General features: G+C 39.9%; 1 protein-coding gene across 12 annotated transcripts in view; it reads right to left on the minus strand.

Annotated features, from left to right (window-relative positions):
• The window catches only part of mpdz (multiple PDZ domain crumbs cell polarity complex component), a 171,451-nt gene that overhangs the window by 88,422 nt on the left and 63,301 nt on the right, over positions 1 to 19,728 (minus strand). For 10 of the 12 annotated variants that reach the window (XM_033018014.1, XM_033018012.1, XM_033018007.1 and 7 more), the window contains 5 exons: positions 17,705 to 17,830; positions 15,411 to 15,542; positions 12,988 to 13,114; positions 6,103 to 6,301; positions 3,238 to 3,279 (listed from right to left, as the gene is read on the minus strand). In XM_033018014.1, the coding sequence (XP_032873905.1) occupies positions 3,238 to 3,279; positions 6,103 to 6,301; positions 12,988 to 13,114; positions 15,411 to 15,542; positions 17,705 to 17,830 (626 nt within the window). The remainder of the gene's footprint in view (positions 1 to 3,237; positions 3,280 to 6,102; positions 6,302 to 12,987; positions 13,115 to 15,410; positions 15,543 to 17,704; positions 17,831 to 19,728) is intronic. The other 2 variants (XM_033018005.1, XM_033018009.1) reach the window with 2 other exon arrangements.

A 19,728-nucleotide genomic window follows, 5' to 3' on the forward strand; every position in this document is an offset into this window, starting at 1 on the left:
GGTACTTAAGGAAGTGGCTCTAAAAATCGTGGATACATTGGTGATAAATTTCCAATGTTCTATAGAATCAGGATCAGTTCCTGTGGATTGGAGGGTAGCTAATGTTATCCCACTTTTTAAGAAAGGCGGGAGAGAGAAAACAGGGAATTATAGGCCAGTTAGCCTGACATCGGTAGTGGGGAAGATGCTGGAGTCAATTATAAAAGATGAAATAGCCGCACATTTGGATAGCATTAACAGGATCCGTCCGAGTCAGCATGGATTTACGAAGGGGAAATCATGCTTGACTAATCTTCTGGAATTTTTTGAGGATGTAACTAGGAAAATGGACAAGGGAGAGTCAGTGGATGTAGTGTACCTGGACTTTCAGAAAGCATTTGATAAGGTCCCACATAGGAGATAAGTGGCCAAAATTAGGGCACATGGTATTGGGGGTCGAGTGCTAAGCAGACAGGAAACAAAGAGTGGGGATTAACGGGTCCCTTTCAGAATAGCAGGCAGTGACTAGTGGGGTACCGCAAGGCTCGGTGCTGGAATATACATCAATGATTTGGATGAAGGGATTCAAAGTAACATTAGCAAATTTGCAGATGACACAAATTCTGGGTGACAGTGTAAACTGTGAGGAGGATGCTATGAGAATGCGTGGTAACTTGGACAGGTTGGGGGAGTGGGCAGATGCATGGCAGATGAAGTTTAATGTGGATAAATGTGATGTTATCCACTTTGGTATCAAATCAGGATGGCAGATTACTATCTAAATGGCGTCAAGTTGGGAAAAGGGGAAGTACAACGGGATCTGGGGGGTCCTTGTTCATCAGTCTATGAAAATAAGCATGCAGGTACAGCAGGCAGTGAAGAAAGCGAATGGCATGTTGGCCTTTATAACACGAGGAGTCGAGTAAAGGAGCAAAGAGGTCGTTTTGCAGTTGTACAGAGTCCTAGTGAGACCACACCTGTAATATTGTTTGCAGTTTTGGTTCCCTAATTTGAGGAAGGACATTCTTGCTATTGAGGGAGTGCAGCGTGAGTTTACAAGGTTAATTCCCGGGATGGCAGGACTGTCATATGCTGAGAGAATGGAGCGGCTGGGCTTGTACACTCTGGAGTTTAGAAGGATGAGAGGGCATCTTATTGAAACATATAAGGTTATTAAGGGTTTGGACACGCTAGAGGCAGGAAACATGTTTCCGATGTTGGGGGAGTCCAGAACCAGGGGCCACAGTTTAAGAATAAGGGGTAAGCCATTTAGAACAGAGACGAGGAAACACTTTTTCTCACAGAGAGTTGTGAGTCTGTGGAATTCTCTGCCTCAGAGGGAGGTGGAGGCCGGTTCTCTGGATACTATCAAGAGAGAGCTAGATAGGGCTCTTAAAGATAGCTGAGTCAGGGGATATGGGGAGAAGGCAGGAACGGGGTACTGATTGGGGATGATCAGCCATGATCAAATTGAATGGCGGTGCTGGCTCGAAGGGCCGAATGGCCTACTCCTGCACCTATTGTCTATTGTCTCTCATGAACAACTATGATCAGAGCTCTCATCATTTTATATATTTCTATCAAATCTCTCTTGAGCGTTCCATCCTCCGAAGAAATCAGGTTGCGTAAATATGAGACTTGAGAGAAGAATATTAAAGTGTCTGAATATTTGAGACCTCAAATCAACGCATTGCCTTCAGACCATTATCACGAGATTTTGAGGTTTTGTACATGAGATGGTTTTGGCTTTACAAAATGCATGAAGGAATGCGGTTGGACCCCATTCTGGAGACACTCTGACTGAGTTCCTGCAACCTTATGTGGCAGATAGAAAACAGCTGGTCGATGCAAGTGGTTTCTTTTCAGCCTCAATAATACCGTACCTTTGTATGCTCATGTTACGGGCTGTTTCTTGAACAGAGCATAATAATTATTTTCATTTGGATTTATTTTCCAAATCAGATATTTTCTTTTGGAAGAGCAGAATGAGGGAGGGAGTGGGGGCAGAGCATCATAAACTTGCTTCTGGAAGAGGGGCTATTTAGGGAGATTAGGAACAATACTCACTTTTTCCAGCAATCCCTCCTTTCAAAAAATAAAGTCCTGGAGGAACTCAGCAGGTCATGCAGTATCAGTGGAGGGAATGGACAGACAACGTTTCAAGTCAGGACTCTTCTTCAGTATACCACCAGGGGGCGGCGCACGATAGCAGCCTCGCCAACAGTCGGTCTGTCTTTTCGTCTTTATTTTGTTATTTTTAGTGTGTTTTAAAAGTATGTATTAATGTTCTCTGCTTTGTTTTATGTGGGGGGTGGGGGAGGGGGTCGGGGGAAACTTTTTTTTCAATCTGTTACCTAGCCGGAGATGCGATTGTTTTCTGGATCGTATCTCTGGTCGCTGTGATGGAACTGGGTCCTTGGTCGGGACTGACTTTTAGCCCCACCACGGAGACATGGACTTACCATCAGAGCAATCCCTTGCCTGGGATCGACGCTCCAACCGCGGCCTGCAGATTTCACCATCGAGGAGCTCGCAGTCTCGGGTAGAGACCGATGTCGGGAAGCTCCAAATGACGCACAAGATTTCGACCAGCCCCGACCGGGGTCAGATCGCCTGGCGCGGGGGAGCCGAGATTCCCCCCCCCCCCGATGCAGGAGCTTGATCGCCCCGACGCGAGGGCCCAAACAACGCCGGCTACGGGAGACAAGGTCGGCCTGTCAACGGAAGGGTCGAGGCCCCCGACCGTGGGAATATAAAGAAGAGATTGTGCCTTCCATCACAGTGAGGAATGTGGAGGACTCACTGTGGTGGATGTTTATGTTAAAATGTATTTTGTATGTTCTGTTCCTTTTTATTGGTATGACTGTATGGTAAATGAAATTCCTCGAATGTTACAAAACATACTTGGCTAATAAAATATGATTATGATGATGGGGGGGGGGGGGGGGTGGTGGGTTGTTGATGGATCCTCCTATATAGGCCAAGTTGCAGCCAATTGTAAATGTTGGGTCCCTCAGCCTTAATTGTTGCAAAGCAAATGTCTGAAATGTGAAAAGATTTCAAATTTAAACCAAATAATGACATTACAAATGTGAAATAATTTGGATAGATCTGTAAGATTGAAAGTATATGTATCTGGATAAAGCTCTTAAGTGAATGATTAACGCATGCTGGCTTTATTACAAAGATATAATTTATTGCTGTACTGACTTTCATGATCCACATGCTCACAGCAACTTAAAATACTCTAATACTCACACGTAAAATGAGGACTGATCATCACCAGATGCAGAAGGAGATCTAGAATGTGAAAAGCATATGACGTAGGAACTTTTACACTAGTGTCACAAACCTTTTACTATTTTCATGAAAGTATTATATTAAATATTGCATTTGTGATTCGTCGCTGGAAATAATGGAATGGCATGTATACAAAAATGTCATTTTTATCACTTAGTATGTTGCATCAAACTGCAGAGGGTCTCCCTGTTGCCCATGTTATTTATGCTGACTTTCCAAAAGAGCCACCCAATTAGTCCAGCATTTTTCCCCTTTTATGTCTTTTATTTAAATGATTAGAGATTCTCCAATGTGTAAAAGCAATAGCCCCATTTGCAAGAGGGTTCCTTCACATTAGAATAGAAACAAAGTAAGAGCAGCAGGCCATTAAGTCTGTCAACTCTGTTCCACCATTCAATAAAAATGCATGGTTGATCTGCATTTTAACTCTACCTATTTTAGTTCCTTGTTCCATAACATACTTAGATGAAAAAATCATTATCTTTTTCTTATGTTCTTCAAAGAATCAGAAATGTGTTTCTCCTCTCCTTGCAAAATGCTCAGTTACTGTAGAGGTTATATGTAAAATAGATGAGTACACTCATCCCGAATCCTAGATATGCAGCTCTTCATTACTGGAAATGTGAAATGTAGACGTATTCTGCAATGACATTTTATATATGTGTGTATTTAATACACAGACATTAGAGTGACAAAAATAGTGTCCATTAAAATTATGTAAATTATTTAAAATATTCAACATTAAATTAATAAGAAGTGAACTAATTTCAACAATGGATTAATTACCAATCAACTGGCAAAGTTACTGAGTTTTCTTTAAATGAAGTAACATTTATGGAGTATTTATAGATCAGTTTTTCATGATTCACTCGCTTGATGGAATATGCACCGAAAAAAGAATCAAAGCTTTTGTACTGCAATGTTTGGATTATTAATCTACATTTAAATAAACAATTTGCAGATTGAAAAGATTCAAAATCAAAATTTATTACGCGGTTGCATTCCAAACATTTTAACTAAACAGGAGGAATTTCAGACATTCACTTTTACAATGCTTTCAGGTCAAGCTCTCAAAAATTCCTTTGATCAACAGTCTAAAATTGCTTCCCATTTATCCAAATAAAATAGTTGTTGAACATAACTATAAAGGCACAACGATTTTACAAAATTATCCTTGGATCTGAGGTTTTAGCACAAAGCAGAAACTGTTACAATGTTTTAGTGCTTTGATCTAGAATGTGAAAACACCACAAAAGTCATAGTGACCCCAAAGCAAGTTGATCATTCTAGCAAGGGGCATCTATCTGCTCTGGAAACGATTACTTAAGAAACAAATTAAAAAATCCATAGAAAGGAGCATAGGACCAGGCAAAACAAAAAAAAACTTATATGGGGAAGCGAACTTCAGATGTTGTTATGCCAAAAATAAAGTGTAGTCTGTCATGGTTCAATATTTCACCTTCATTAACTATATCAACGTTTCTATGAAATGAAATTTCAATGGACCACTAGTTTGCAATGACTCCAAGGAACTTACTTGGAAAAGGCTTGAAGAACTTATTAATTGAATGGTAACTTCATAAACATTGTATGGATTTAAACAGTTTCTTGGTGAATAATCTGTACTTACGGAGCATTTATTTTTATATGTTTACATATTTGTATAAAGTGTGCCAAAGGTCTATATACCCAAGCAAATTAAGCTGACTTTAAAGTTTTTAAAAAAATTAGAAAGCATTGTCTGAAATTTACTTTGATCAAAGGTTTCCTACAAATCGATGTCATGACATGAATTTATATTTAAAAAACAGAGAAAGTGGAAAGAGCCATAATATTGGAATTAGCAGAAACTGATGTTGATGATACAGAAAAGTGAATCTATACCATTAATGGACACAAAAAGCTGGAGTAACTCAGCGTGACAGGCAGCATCTCTGGAGAGAAGGTTTTCGGGTGACATTTTCAGTCGAGACGGAAGAAGGGTATTGACCCGAGAAGAAACCCATTCCTTCTCCCCAGAGATGCTGCCTATCCCGCTGACTTACTCTAGCTTTTTGTGTCTATCTTCAGTTTAATCCAGCATCTGCAGTTCCTTCCAACACACTCTATACCATTAATTTGATATATTTTTTCAGACAATATCCCTGCACAATAGTTGCCTACAATTTTTTTAATTTTAATTTAGTCTTTCAAAAACCATTGCAATTAATATTTTTCATGTTGAATAAATATGTACTTTCATTAAAGATTTTGTATCAGCATTCGCTGAGACTTGGATAAGCATCTTCAGTTTAAACTAAATTTTAAAAAAGGGAAAATTTAAGGGCATCAAATTTCAGGCAATCCAAATTGACAATGATTTTACATTCTTCTATTTCTATAGCAAAATCTAATTCTAAATTTGAAACTTGTGCAGCTTTTTGCTATTTTGCTTTACAAATGGTCTTGAAAACATGAAGGGATCTTGATTGCCATTTTTATGCCTCAGAACTAACATTTTGAAAGACTTAAATGACATGGTGAGGCGTAAAGCAAGGGGAAAAAGAATGGTGATAACAGTGAGAAAAGGGGTAGGATTACAAAAAAAAATTGTTTATTAAAATTTTATTTATTTAAATTATGTACGACAAAGGTTTTTGCGCAATTAGACATACCACATACTGGCTTTGACAAAGTTCTTTGACCCTGATCTCTCTCCAAGAGGCAATAACATTTCACTTTATCTTATCTATCCCCAGAACAGACATTATTACTTTATTATGTTTATGCCCCCCTACAGCCATTATTACTTTAAGCATGAATAATCACGTAACTGTTACTTACATTATATCTGGTCCAATTAAAGAATGTCTTCGTAGTAATGCACGGGACTGTGCATTGGTAAGATCTGTCGTTGGTTCCCCATTCATTGCTAAGATGCAGTCACCTACCCCAATTCGGCCATCATGACTAATGGAGCCGCCATGAATAATGTTACGCACTATCATTCCTGAGCCATCCTTACTGGAACTCACGGTCATTCCTGTACAATTACCAAAATATTTTGATGAAAATATTTCACACAAATCATAAAATAAAAATACAGAACAAAATGAAAACATTCAATTAAACGCTATCTATTTATTCTGACATACATTCATAATATATAGTTAGTGTTTCTCCAAAGCCCTTAAATATCTAATCAGCAGCTACTGCATTTCAATTAAAATTCTAGCTGAATCTTGCTGGGCTGCATTGAGAGATTTCAATTGTCAAACGATCAAAATTCAATAAAGTTCGGACTTTGAAGCAGTTAGTTTTGTTTATTGTCACGTGTACCGAGGTACAGTAAAAGGCTTTTGTTGAGTGCTAAGCTGTCAGCAGAAAGACATTACATGATTACAATCAATCCATTTACAGTGTATAGATACATGATAAGGTAATAATTTTTAGTGCAAGGTAAAGCCAGCAAAGTCCGATCAAGGCTAGTCCGAGGGTCACCAAAGAGATAGATAGTAGTTCAGCACTGCTCTCTGGTTGTGGTAGGATGATTCAGTTGCCTGATAACAGCTGGGTAGAAATCATAGTAGTTGTTTTTTCAATTTTTTTAATTTTCTCTCTTTCTCACCTTTCTTAAATGGAGTAGGCATAATTTTCTAACCTGAAGGATTTGGACGTTTAAGGTTAAAACCGCTATATCATTCATTTCCTTTAAAATCCTGGAATGAAATCCATCTGGTCCAGGGAATTTGCCACTTCTTATTTTCTTGTTATTTCACTAACATTAATTTTGGTGAGTCTCTGTTAATGTTAAGCTTGTTAAGGATATCATCTATTGTATTGTCTGTTCTTGTCTCTCGGGAATTAACTTCTAAGCAGCTTCCACTGCTCATCTGTGATTCTGCTTGTAGGAAAAAATTGGCCAATGTACCCAAGGCAGCCTGCTATTCATCATAAGCATCAACTTTACTCGTATCTAGAATGTTATGCCTTGTTTTCAAGCAATGGTTTGCATAATCATATTATGATGGCTAATCAGATAATGGCCATGCACTTTATGTTAATGCACATTATCCAATACAAAATCTAATATGACCTAATATATTTCTGTAGCACGTGACCTAATATTGTCACATGCTACAGAAAACAATACTGCAGAAATTTATATGCAAGCTGACTCCTTAATCTCATCCACGTGAAAGCTAAACTTCCCATTAAAACCATGTTACTTTTGGTACGTGCTTGTCTAATTTATGCTTCACAGCTCTTATCAGGAGCTCTTATCCATCACACCAAACTGCCCAAATTCCGTAAGCTGCCCAATGCTGAAGTTGATATTTAACCTAATGTCGTACTCAAGAGAGAGAACTCTGCTGTTTCTTCTCATTATATCCTCTTTTACCAATGGAATGTTTTCGGCCTTCATCTTGAAGGTCTGGCTATTCTCCCACTACAATTCCTCCCATATTCCCCAGAACCCAGTGTAAACTTCCAAAGTCTAAGAGTCTCTGTAATTATAAATTGCAGTGTCTAAAACAATCTTTGGCTGTTTAAATTCTTAATTCGTTCAGAAGCTAATACCAATGCCATCTTTTATCCTGTCCCACCAGCCTCTGTCCCCACAACCCAAGTTCTCAAATCTCATTTACCAGTTTAAAAGATGTGCAACCACCCTATCTATTAATTTTGCTACGGCCTTGATATATCCTGGTTCAGATGGTACCTCATCCAATAGCACTTTTCCATCCTGCACAATCCACTTATCTCACGAAATGAAGCTGCTTCAGCCTCTTGAGTTTCTCCCTAATCTTCTGTTCCTTAACCAAATTTACACTTGGCTCATGCAAATAATCCAGAGATTATATCCGGAAGTTCTGAATTTCAAATTAACTCCTGGCATTTGATACTTTCTAAACAGCAACTCACTTCTATCTTTTTGGTTCGAATATAGATAGCAACACTGCGTCTCCCTCTCTTGTCTTTTCAGATAAACTCACGATATTCCTCATTCTGCAGCAGAGCAGCATTTCAGATTATCAGTCTGGGAGGACACCTAAACAGAGTTTACAAACTTTTGAGAGGCAAAGATAGGGTACGCAGAAATTTCCCCCCAGGATGGACGTGAAATATAAGAGAGCATAGCTATAGGTTCAGAGGGGGAAAGTTCAAAAGGGCAAGGGTAGGGCAAGTTTTTTTAATGCCAAGAGTGGTAGGTATCTGTAACATTCAGCCAAGGCCAGTGGTGGAAGCAGATACGACAGTGGTGTTTAAGAGGCTTTTAGATGGATAAATGGATATGCAGGGAATGGAGGGACATGGATAATGTGAAGACAGATGGGATTAAATAGTTTAAATCGGCATCATGTTCGGCACAAACATCGTGGGTCAAAGGTCAAATTCCTCTACATTCTGAACTATGCATACATTTATTGTGTGCATTATGATATTTTAAATTTAAATAACCCTCCACATCGCAAACATTGTAACATCCACAAAAAAATATTGTGCTTTGCCTTCTTCCTCAGATGTATTTTTTATTTGCCAATTTGAGAGTACATCAATGGTAAAGTGTTGGTGCAGGATGCAGTTATATACAGCAGATGGCAGCAAAATAGATGCAATTAAACAGATGTGTATATTTTTTAAACTGCAGGTAACCCCTGCATTGCAACCTTTAGAGAAATTTGCCCTTAGAGAATTAACTAATCACCACCCAAAAATTTGATATATGGAATAAAATTTACTCTCGCAGAAAGTGTGTAAGAAAAGTAATAAGCCAATATAAGTGTATTTTCTTCTTATTGATGACACGATTTGCAGAAAATCACAATACGGCTGTTTGCTAGGAAAATACCCCGTCATATCTGTCCCCGCTATAATGCAGGGGTCACCTGTATGTGGATGTGTAATCAAAAAACCTTAGTTGAAATTAAATGCTTGCTAAGTTTTAGATATGCAAAGTGACACTCATTGATACATTCTCTATGTATTTAGCTCCAGGGTGAAACGAATCATCATTTTTCAAAATCTTCCTTTCTGAGTCCTGCAATTAATTCCAATTATTCATGTTCAGTCTGAATAAAAAATGGGTCACACAAGTCTACATTCATAAATGTTACTTATTTATTTTCTTCCCTGATTTTGATGCTTTTCACCCTTCTTCTTGCGTTTAAGGCAGCAGAAGTCTGCAGCTGGGTGATGCCATCCGGTTCGACCCCCGGCCCTAAAAAGGACGCAAGCTCCGGGTTGGCGTCAAGCTGCGGCACTGCTGCTGTCTCTGTTTGTTGTCGTTCACCTGACTGAGGTTAGTTGACAGGGCTCACCACCCTTCATTTATTGTTTTACCTGTACTGCAAAAACACTTGACCCAATCGGTACACAACTAGCACCTTCTTCAAAAAATATCCCTCCAAGTCATTCTTATAATCTTTGCACCACCTGACCCATATCTCAGCTGCACTGAACTTCTTTCATCAAATTTCACGTCCTGTCCTTTCTCAATGTCATTTTTAATCAAAGTATCCCAATCATGTACCATTTCTCATGATCTTATTAGGACAGTCTGGTAGTTATCATTACCGAACCTAACCTTTCATTCCATAATTTATTTCTAATATCTCACCTGGTTGCAGCCTCAACATCAAGTCCCAACAAAGTGATGAGTATCAGTTGTGAGGAGGAGGCAAAATCACTTTACCAGAGTTTGATCAATTCTAACCTTGCACCCATTCCATTGCACTTCCGAACTGTTCAGTAAAAAGTATATGAGACAATGGAACCCTCATACAGCAAAACTCTAATATTTTAATAACGACCATTCAGAAACCCCAATGGTTCAGCATTTGAATCACGATAATAGAAACATAGAAACATAGAAAATAGGCGCAGGAGTAGGCCATCCGGCCCTTCGAGCCTGCACCGCCATTCAATATGATCATGGCTGATCATCCAACTCAGTATGCCTTCTCTCTGTCTTCTCTCCATACCCCCTGATCCCTTTAGCCACAAGGGCCACATCTAACTCCCTCTTAAATATAGCCAATGAACTGGCCTCAACTACCTTCTGTGGCAGAGAATTCCACAGATTCACCACTCTCTGTGTAAAAAATGATTTTCTCATCTCGGTCCTAAAAGACTTCCCTCTTATCCTTAAACTGTGACCCCTATTTCTGGACTTCCCCAACATCGGGAATAATCTTCCTGCATCTAGCCTGTCCAACCCCTTAAGAATTTTGTAAGTTTCTAAAAGATCCCCCTTCAATCTTCTAAATTCTAGCGAGTACAAGCCGAGTCTATCCAGTCTTTCTTCATATGAAAGTCCTGCCTTCCCAGGAATCAGTCTGGTGAACCTTATCTGTACTCCCTCTATGGCAAGAATGTCTTTCCTCAGATTAGGAGACCAAAACTGTACGCTTCCTTTACCCCTTTCCACTCATCGGGCTCCAGTTCCCCTTAGTTTTTAAATTTAGTTTAGTTATACAGTGTTGAAACAGGCTATTCGGACCACCGTCCGCACCGACCAATAATCACTCAAACAATAGTTCAATCTTACACACTAGTGATAATTTACAGAAGCCAATTAACCTACATATTGCACAACTTTGAAATGAAATCAGAGAATCCAGAGGAAACCCACGCAGTCACAGGGAGAACGTACAAACTCCAGACAGACAGCAGCTGTATTCAGGATCAACTTCAGTTCTCTGGCGATGTCAGGTGACAACTTTACCAATGCACCACCCACTTCTTCCTTTAAATTTACTGGGTTCACTAGAAAATTGATTAGAATAGAGTGTAACATCTCAATAAAGTGAATTATAGTTGTCAGCAGTATTATGGAGTAATACAGTGTGGGAACAGGACCTTCGGCCCAACTTGCCCACGCCGACCAACATGCCCATCTACACGTCCCACCTGCCTGTATTCGCCCCATATCCTTCTAAACCTATCCTATTCATGTACCTGTATAAGTATTTCTTAAACGTTGCGAACGTACCTGCCTCAACTACCTCCTCCGGCAGCTTGTTCCATACACCCACAACCCTTTAAGTAAAAAGATGACCCCTTAGGTTCCTATTAAATCTGTCCCCCCTCACCTTAAACCTATGCCTACTGACTCGATTCCCCTACTCTGGGCAAAAGACTGTGTGCATTCACCCTATCTATTCCTCTCAAGATCTTGTACACCTCTATAAGATCACCCCTCGTCCTCCTGCGCTCGAAGGAATAAAATCCTAGCCGGCTCAACCTCTCCCTATAGCGCACTCGTCGAGTCCCGGCAACATCGTTGTAGATCTTCTCTGCATTCTTTCCAGGTTGATATCATCTTTCCTAGAACATGGTGACCAATACTGAACACAATATTCCAAATGTGGCCTCACCGATGTCTTATACAACTGTAATATGACTTCACAACTTTTATACCCAATACTCTGACTGATGAAGGCCAATATGCCAAATGTCTTTTTGACCATACTATCTGTCAGTGACACCACTTTCAAGGCACTATGTACCTGCACTCCTAGATCACTCTCCTCTTCAACACGCCCCAGAGCCCTGCCAATCACTGTGTACGCCCTGCCAGTGTTGGTCTTCGCAAAATGCAACATCTTACATTTCTCTACATTAAATTCCATCAACCATTCCGCTGCCTACCTGGCCAACTGATCAAGATCCTGCAGCAATTTTTGGCAACCATCTTCACTATCTACAATTCCACCCTCTTTAGTGTATTATCAGAAATAACATCCAATAACCCAGAAAATTGGTCAGCCAAGAAAAGTCTGTACACTTCAAAGCATGGCGTATTTTTCAGTATTATTGTAAACATCCTATTTTTAAAATGAAGTCAGTTAACATCAAGTGAAACATCAAATCTGGAATCCTACTAGTTTGTGGGTAAACATAGAAAATAGGTGCAGGAGTAGGCCATTCGGCCCTTCGAGTCTGCACCGCCATTCATTATGATCATGGCTGATCATCCAACTCAGTATCATGTACCTGCCTTCTCTCCATACCCCCTAATCCCTTTAGCCACAAGGGCCACATCTAACTCCCTCTTAAATATAGCCAATGAACTTGCCTCAACTACCTTCTGTGGCAGAGAATTCCAGAGATTCACCACTCTCTGTGTGAAAAATGTTTTTCTCATCTCGGTCCTAAAAGACTTCCCCCTTATCCTTAAACTGTGACCCCTTGTTCTGGACTTCCCCAATATCGGGAATCTTCCTGCATCTAGCCTGTCCAACTCCTTAAGAAATTTGTAAGTTTCTATAAGATCCCCCCTCAATCTTCTAAATTCTAGCGAGTCTCTTCTATAATTAATTAATCTATCAGGGAAACTATGTAAATGGTTTGTTTAAAACTAACCATAGCTCTTAGAGAAAGAACGTATATAAATTTTGGGTCTGCAACAATCTTGCAATGCCATTAATTGAAGACAAAGACAAAGTGCAGCCATTCCCCAGCAAAACATACGAGTTGTACACATCAGATCCTGAAGTGGCACTCATGCTTCCTCTGTACAATGACCCTATCTTTGCTCTGCATTTTGTAACATATGACCGCTGTAATATTGCCATCCAAGAGCCCTGAAAATCTGCAAGTATAAAAATCCACAACAGTGATAAAATATTGTGTTATATAATAAACGAAGAGAGTTCAAAGAATATGATTAATGCAAAACACTTATTTTGCAGCAGGCTTGAGGAATTGATATTGAGCACTCACCAAGACTAGCGTTGTCTTTTGCAATGGTAATGGTTTTCACAAATCTTCTGGCTAAGGACATCTGTTTCCCTTCATTTTCTTTGATGGAGGATACACTGCAATCACCCAATGAACTTTCCTGTACATCCTTCAAAAAGGAAAATATTTATTTACAACTTTGAGGTGTGCTCTTTCAAATAATTTGAATGCTTTAAAGTAGCATGATGTCAAAGGAAAGTTAGAACTATCTATCTTTGCACTTGCACCATGTTGCTACTCGAGTAATCTGCTGCAATTTTGTTTCATCCCACATGGTTTGTCTGTGTGAAAATACCTAAATTATAGCAGTTCCTCCGTTTGAACTTCATGAGCAGTCTTGGCAAGAGAAATGCTGAGATAGCTCAACAGACCATGTAAAGTAACAACACATGTCATTTTCAAATAAAACAGGCACCAATGGAATGATAAATAGAAGTTAATAGCCCCGAATTTCTTGGCAGTTATGAACTGCCTATGATCATCATGCTCCAAACTATCGTGCAACCCTCTACCACTCTCGAGCCCCTTATCAATTTCTTCTCAAGCATACTTTCATTTTTCTCCTTTAACACATGATCTGTGGCTCAACTGCATTGCTTTCCTCTGATCTCCTATCCATTTTCAATCCCAATTTTAATCAAATTATTCTATACATGTGCCATCTTACTGACTTGCATTTGCCACGTCTGGTGATCCTCTCCCTGTGTAGAAGAATCGGAACATTTCAATGTCATCATCCACTGATTTTAGCTTTTCATTCCAAATTTATCTGATGGTTGTTGTGTTGCAATTGCATTTATGCAGAAGAATGTTGTGTAAGTTGCTGGTGACATCAGTATTTCTGAAATGCTGAGTTGATTCCAACCCTCCCAGACCACAACAATTCAGTTAGTGGATGGGATCAACATAAAGGGAAGTCTGCTTTTTAACAATCGGAACAATACATTCCATCTGCATTATTTAAAGGGATCTCCAATGACTTTCAGGTTTGTTAGTGATCTCAAAATGGTGGCAGAAGATAAAGGGCATAGGAGGCGAGTCTGAGACCTCACCTCCCACAACCTCAGAAAGCATCCTTCCGTGATCAGTTCAGGAACGGGTATAAGGTGTCCTTGGCGTACGTAAGTGGAAGGATGGCTGCAGGAGGAGACACAGGGTAGATTACCGATCGCAGGTTATGGCGTTGGTAGAGGCGGCTGATGAAGGCCTCACAGCAACCAGGGGAGAGAGTGCAGCCTGCAGGAGCTGTACAGAGTGGTATTAAAAGGAACCGATAGTATCGCACTGGGCTAGTTTGATCCTTATATTATTGATTTGCCAGGATACCAGGCCTTAAAGTGTGAAAATAAGAAATTGCACATCGAGATTGGACTTTACAGATAGACACAAAATGCTGGAGTGACTCAGTGGGACAGGCAGCATCTCTGGAGAAAATGGATAGGTAATGTTTCAGGTTGGGGGGGGAAGGGAAGAGAACTGAATGCGAGAATTATTTTTTTGACATAAAAGAGATCTGAGACTTGAAAGTTGCATGATGGTGTTGGAACGTGGCAACTCTTTGCATGCTATCCCAGATGAAATTCTACTTACACTAATTTTCCTCTTTTGCTTGTGCATGATTGTAGTCATGTATAGAATAATTTGACTAAACAGCATTCAGAACAAGCTTTTCACTGTATCTTGGTACACATAACAATAATAAACTGAATTAAACTGTCCAAACTGAAGTTTTGATAAATGTGTGAAGATAAGGTGGGCAGAAGGATGTTAGGAGTTTTTAACGATGAATATTTCTGCTAGGGATATATTATTTGCAACAATGAGAGAAACATGCGGTGCATTTGCTGAGAGATATTATCTTTAATGACCAAAGACCGCAATAAGATTGGGAAATATTTTCTAACAATGCATTCATCGCCTTGGTGTTTCACTTCCACATAACATCCTTCTGGATCCATAATCCCTTACCCAAGGATTGCATACACGTGCTTTTGAAATAGATCTAATATAGGATGAAAATAAATGTATTCGCAAAACTGATACTAACAGGATGCAAGTGTTAGTGCCTGCATGGATAGAAAATGCATAACTGGACTACGGCATCCTACTCCGTGCTATCCTAATAATCTTCATTGATCAACACTCACTCACAGTCCCCAAAACATGAAATACAGAATCTCTTTCGAGTTTCACCTAACTTCACCTTTAGTCTTAATATTAATTTGTTTTATGTGCACCTTTCCTCCTTTCATTACCAATGGCAAGGCAATACGCTAGTTTGATCCTTCCTCACCTGCTATCATCTGGAATGTTATAGGTCTTATAATAAATCATTTTAAAATATACTAATTTAAATGTATATTTATATAGTGGCAGTTTCAATGAGAGCAAAGCAGTTTCAATACCTTGTAAAACATTGATGGAAGTGAGAGGTCTTCACTACATGCACTGCCATGCATGGCCACAGTGGAGGCCTGATGGAGGTCCTCTTCCTCAGATGTCTTTTCATCAGCAAAGTCAGTTTCGGCTGCTTCTACCTAAAAAATCATGTATAGAGAAGCACATGATGTACACGGAAGAAAAACAAATTACCTATTTTTATCTATTGTCAAAAAAAGCTATTAAACGTGGGTAATATTCCCATTATCGGTCAGAAACCTCAGAGAAACAAAGCAGACTTACAGTTGAAGATCAGGGTCTAATGAGACCTGATATTGATTGTAATTCAACTCAAAGATGAATCATTTTTATCACAAATACATTGAAAAGAATGGTAAGCAGGTAACAATTTTATATGTGCTCTGGTTGGTATTATCTTCTGGTTTGTGCATGGTGAAAGAAAATTGTTCAATGCAAATATCCCACTCTCCTGAAATGCATGGATGTTCAATATTTGTATTTTCATTTACACAATTTCAATAGTCAGATGTAACATAAATTGATTTCCTGACATGGAATCTCACAAAGAGGAATAGCTTCCCTTTATTTCCCTTATCTTAATTTAAATAGCTTTGGAAGAGGTAAAACGTTTGTTAGGACACCAAGGAATGCAAGATGAAGTCAAGATGAATAAATCTTTTATTCTATGATGTTAGAAACTTGATTAAATTGAATTGTGAAATAGTTGACGAAGTGTATGGTATAGTTAGGAACACCACTAACTTTCAAATCATACATTTTCCTGACCTGAACATGTATTATATTTTTTTCATAATTCTTGGATCCAAATCCTAGAGCTCCCTATAATCGAATGGGAATATCATCATCAGAAGGACAGCAGCTGTTGAATGTGGCAGCATAGTATTACCTTCTCAAGAATAATTAGGAAGATAGACACAAGGAGCTGTGGATGCTGGAACCTTGAACAAAATACTAAGTACTGGAATAACTCAGCGGGCCAGGCAGCCTCTGTGGAGGGAATGGCTAGGTGATGTATCGGGTCAGGCCCCTTCTTCGGACTGATTGGCATGGAAAATAGGAAAGTAAATGGAGGTGGGTGGGGGTTGGGGGAAACTTTTTTCAATCTCTTACCTAGACGGAAATGCACATGTTTTCTGTGTTGTATCTCCGTCCCTACTGCGGCCTAACATCGTGGAGTTGCCGGCCTTTCCTGGAGACCGACCCGGCACTCCAAGCCGCAGGAGTCTGCGGGACTTTAATATCGCGGGGCCTGTGGACTTTAACATTGTAAGAAGAGGCTGACTCGGGAGCTCCATGGTGAACAGAGTTTCAACCACCCCGACACGGGAGTTTTGATCACCCCGACGGGGGCTTCGACCGCCGGCTGCGGGGGCTTTGACTGCCCAGAGCGAGGGAGAGCAAAGGGGAAGAAGATTGAACTTTATTGCCGGCGACCAGAAAGACGCTACGACTCTTTGGAGACCTCTCACGACCATACAGGCGACATGTCGCGGGTGACCTCTCACGACCATAGGAGACTTCTCACGACCATACAGCCTGTATGGTCGTGAGAGGTTTCCAAAGAGTCGTAGCGTCTTTCTGGTCGCCGCTGAATTTTCAACATGTTGAACATTTCGGCGACCTATGACGGGTGCCTGCAGTCGCCTGTAAAGGTTGCATAAGTGGGACAGACTCTATAAACTCCCAGGTAAATCTTCATGTATTTCAGGTAATAACATAGAGATTAACTTTATTGTGGTTCTGCTTTTTAATTTATACATTTACACCTGTTATCCATCTAGCAGTGCCTCTTCATTATTATGAGGGACATGACAAAGGATTGCTCCCGCTCCCACTCCAAGTTCCTCTCTAATCCAGAGGATAAATTGAAAATGTCATTCAACTTTTACAACATATCCTCTTATTGATTCCCAATGTTTCTGTAATCACACTTTATTATTTAATCTTTAAAATCCAGGTATCAGGCTGGTAAACATATGCTGCACTCCTCACAAAGCCAATATATTCTGCATAAAAGTGCCAGCTAGAATGACTCATATTATACCAGTTGCTCTCTATTAAACATTATATCGAATTGTGGATTAATTTTTGTGCTGATGAACGCCTTCCCCCTTGATCTTAGGTTTCAACAATTATTTATACAGTTAGCAGATCTATAATGCCAGTTTTAATTGGTTAAGTGACAATAAATGTGAACTTGAACGAACCAGTTAGTAGGCAGAAAAGCATAGTTATGAAGCTGCGCTTATGAACACCTCACAAAGGAGTATCAACTAACCATTGCTAACTCTGCATGAAAGACAGCAGCATCGGCAGCTTCCTCCTCAACACCATCACAAGGTTGATCAAAGGAGAGTATGGATTCTTCATTAGTAGGCACATCTCCATCTTCTGGAGAAAACTGCTGAAAGAGTGAAGTTTGCGTATATCACATGCAGCGGACTTGTATAACTGAAATTCTATCGTTAGTTTAGTTTAGTTAAGATATACAATGCGGAAACAGGTCCTTCAGCCCACCAAGTCCGCACCAACCAGTGATCCCTGCACATTAACGCTATCCTACACATACTAGAGGCAATTTTACATTCATACCAAGCCATTAACCTATAAACCTGCTGGAGAAACTCAGCAGGTGAGGCAGCATCTATGGAGCGAAGTAAATTTCCTTCGCTCCATAGATGCTGCCTCACCCGCTGAGTTTCTCCAGCATTTTTGTCTACCTTCGATTTTCCAGCATCTGCAGTTCCTTCTTGAACCTACAAACCTGTACATCTTTGGAGTGCGGGAGGAAACCGAAGATCTCGGAGAGTACAAAGTCTGTGCAGATAGCACCTGTAGTCAGGATCAAACCCGGGTCTCTGGCGTTGTAAGGCAGCAACTCTACCGCTGCACCACCAAGCCATCCCAAGACTTTGGAAGACTTTGTGTTAATTTTCGAGAAAGCTTTTTATTGAGGATATCTTAGTTTTCAATACAAATTTGTAATGGCCTGGTCTTATTGAGATGAAAAGAACTGCATCACATAAAAATGTACTCCATTAAATTGGATATGTTGGAAATTCTTGATACATAAGTAAATAAAAACAACATTATTCAAGCACAACTTTTCTGCTCCAGACTCAACATCTGAATTCTCATGTGCCTCCCCACAATACATGCTGCTTCTTGTCAGTTTATTTAGCAGTTTCAATGTCTTAAAAGAAACTGCACCAAACAATAAAGGGGCAAGGCATCTCAAAATTGAATACAGTACATATAATTTAATTTGATTTGAAGTAAATTACGATTTAGTCATTAAAAAAATCAGTTATTTATGCAAAGACGGAAAAGAAAATAAGCCCACATTTAAAATCTCCCAACCAGCTACATGATTAAAAGGTAAAAAACATACAATTTTCCAGCATTTGTTCAGAGACAACATACAGTACAACACAACAAAATACTGTGTTTCTGCCCATTTATCTTCACAACACAATTAAAATTTAACAAACACAACCCAATGCTCCAATAACTATCAGCTCTATTCATCTTTTCTTCTGCTGCTTAATAGGTTATAGCAAAATGTTCAACTTAAATATTGCAAGAAATTACAATTTCAGAACCTCATTGGAATCTGCTTAGATGCAATCTTTGGAAGATCAGTCTTCTGGAATAAAGTAACTACTGAATCAGTGATCATTTCCAGTTTTAAAATCAAAGCAAATGAGCTATTTTCTTGAAATTACACCTATCCACAATAATTTCTTAACAGTACAGTAAGGTGTGGATACCAGCAACATTTTCCTGGTGACTGTGGCAGCTTCAGCATCCAAAGCAGCTTCATGTTAAACGGTACAATATCAGAGTACTAAAGAGTACAAAATGGTGCCTTGAACAAAATATACAATTGATTGACATGTACCGTATTCCCGGCAATGAAGACTCTATTTTTACCTAAAAATAAGGCACAAAAATTTACCTGCGTCTTGGAGGCCGGAGGTTAGGTTGTTAGCCAAGAAAGATAGACTTGGCTATCCCTAAGTACAGCAACATCAAGAATGTTCCCATTGCTGGCAGCTGATGGGAAGCGGCTGTAAAGTGGGAAGTGGCTGAAAAACGGCAGTGCCGCTGGGGGGGGGGGGGGGGGGGGGGGGGGGGGGGGGGGAGAAGAGTTCCTTTCACAGCATGTGGGGAGTCTGGCCCGGGTCAGCACGGGCAGGAGCGTTGAGAAGGAGGGAGTCGGGAATCATGCCAGCAACTTATTCACCGCTGCCGCGGCGCTCCGGGTGCAGAGCCACGGCATTGTGGCCGGGTAGGGAAGTA

The sequence above is a fragment of the Amblyraja radiata genome, chromosome 3 (genome assembly GCF_010909765.2).
Source record: "Amblyraja radiata isolate CabotCenter1 chromosome 3, sAmbRad1.1.pri, whole genome shotgun sequence".
Lineage (NCBI taxonomy): Eukaryota > Metazoa > Chordata > Chondrichthyes > Rajiformes > Rajidae > Amblyraja > Amblyraja radiata.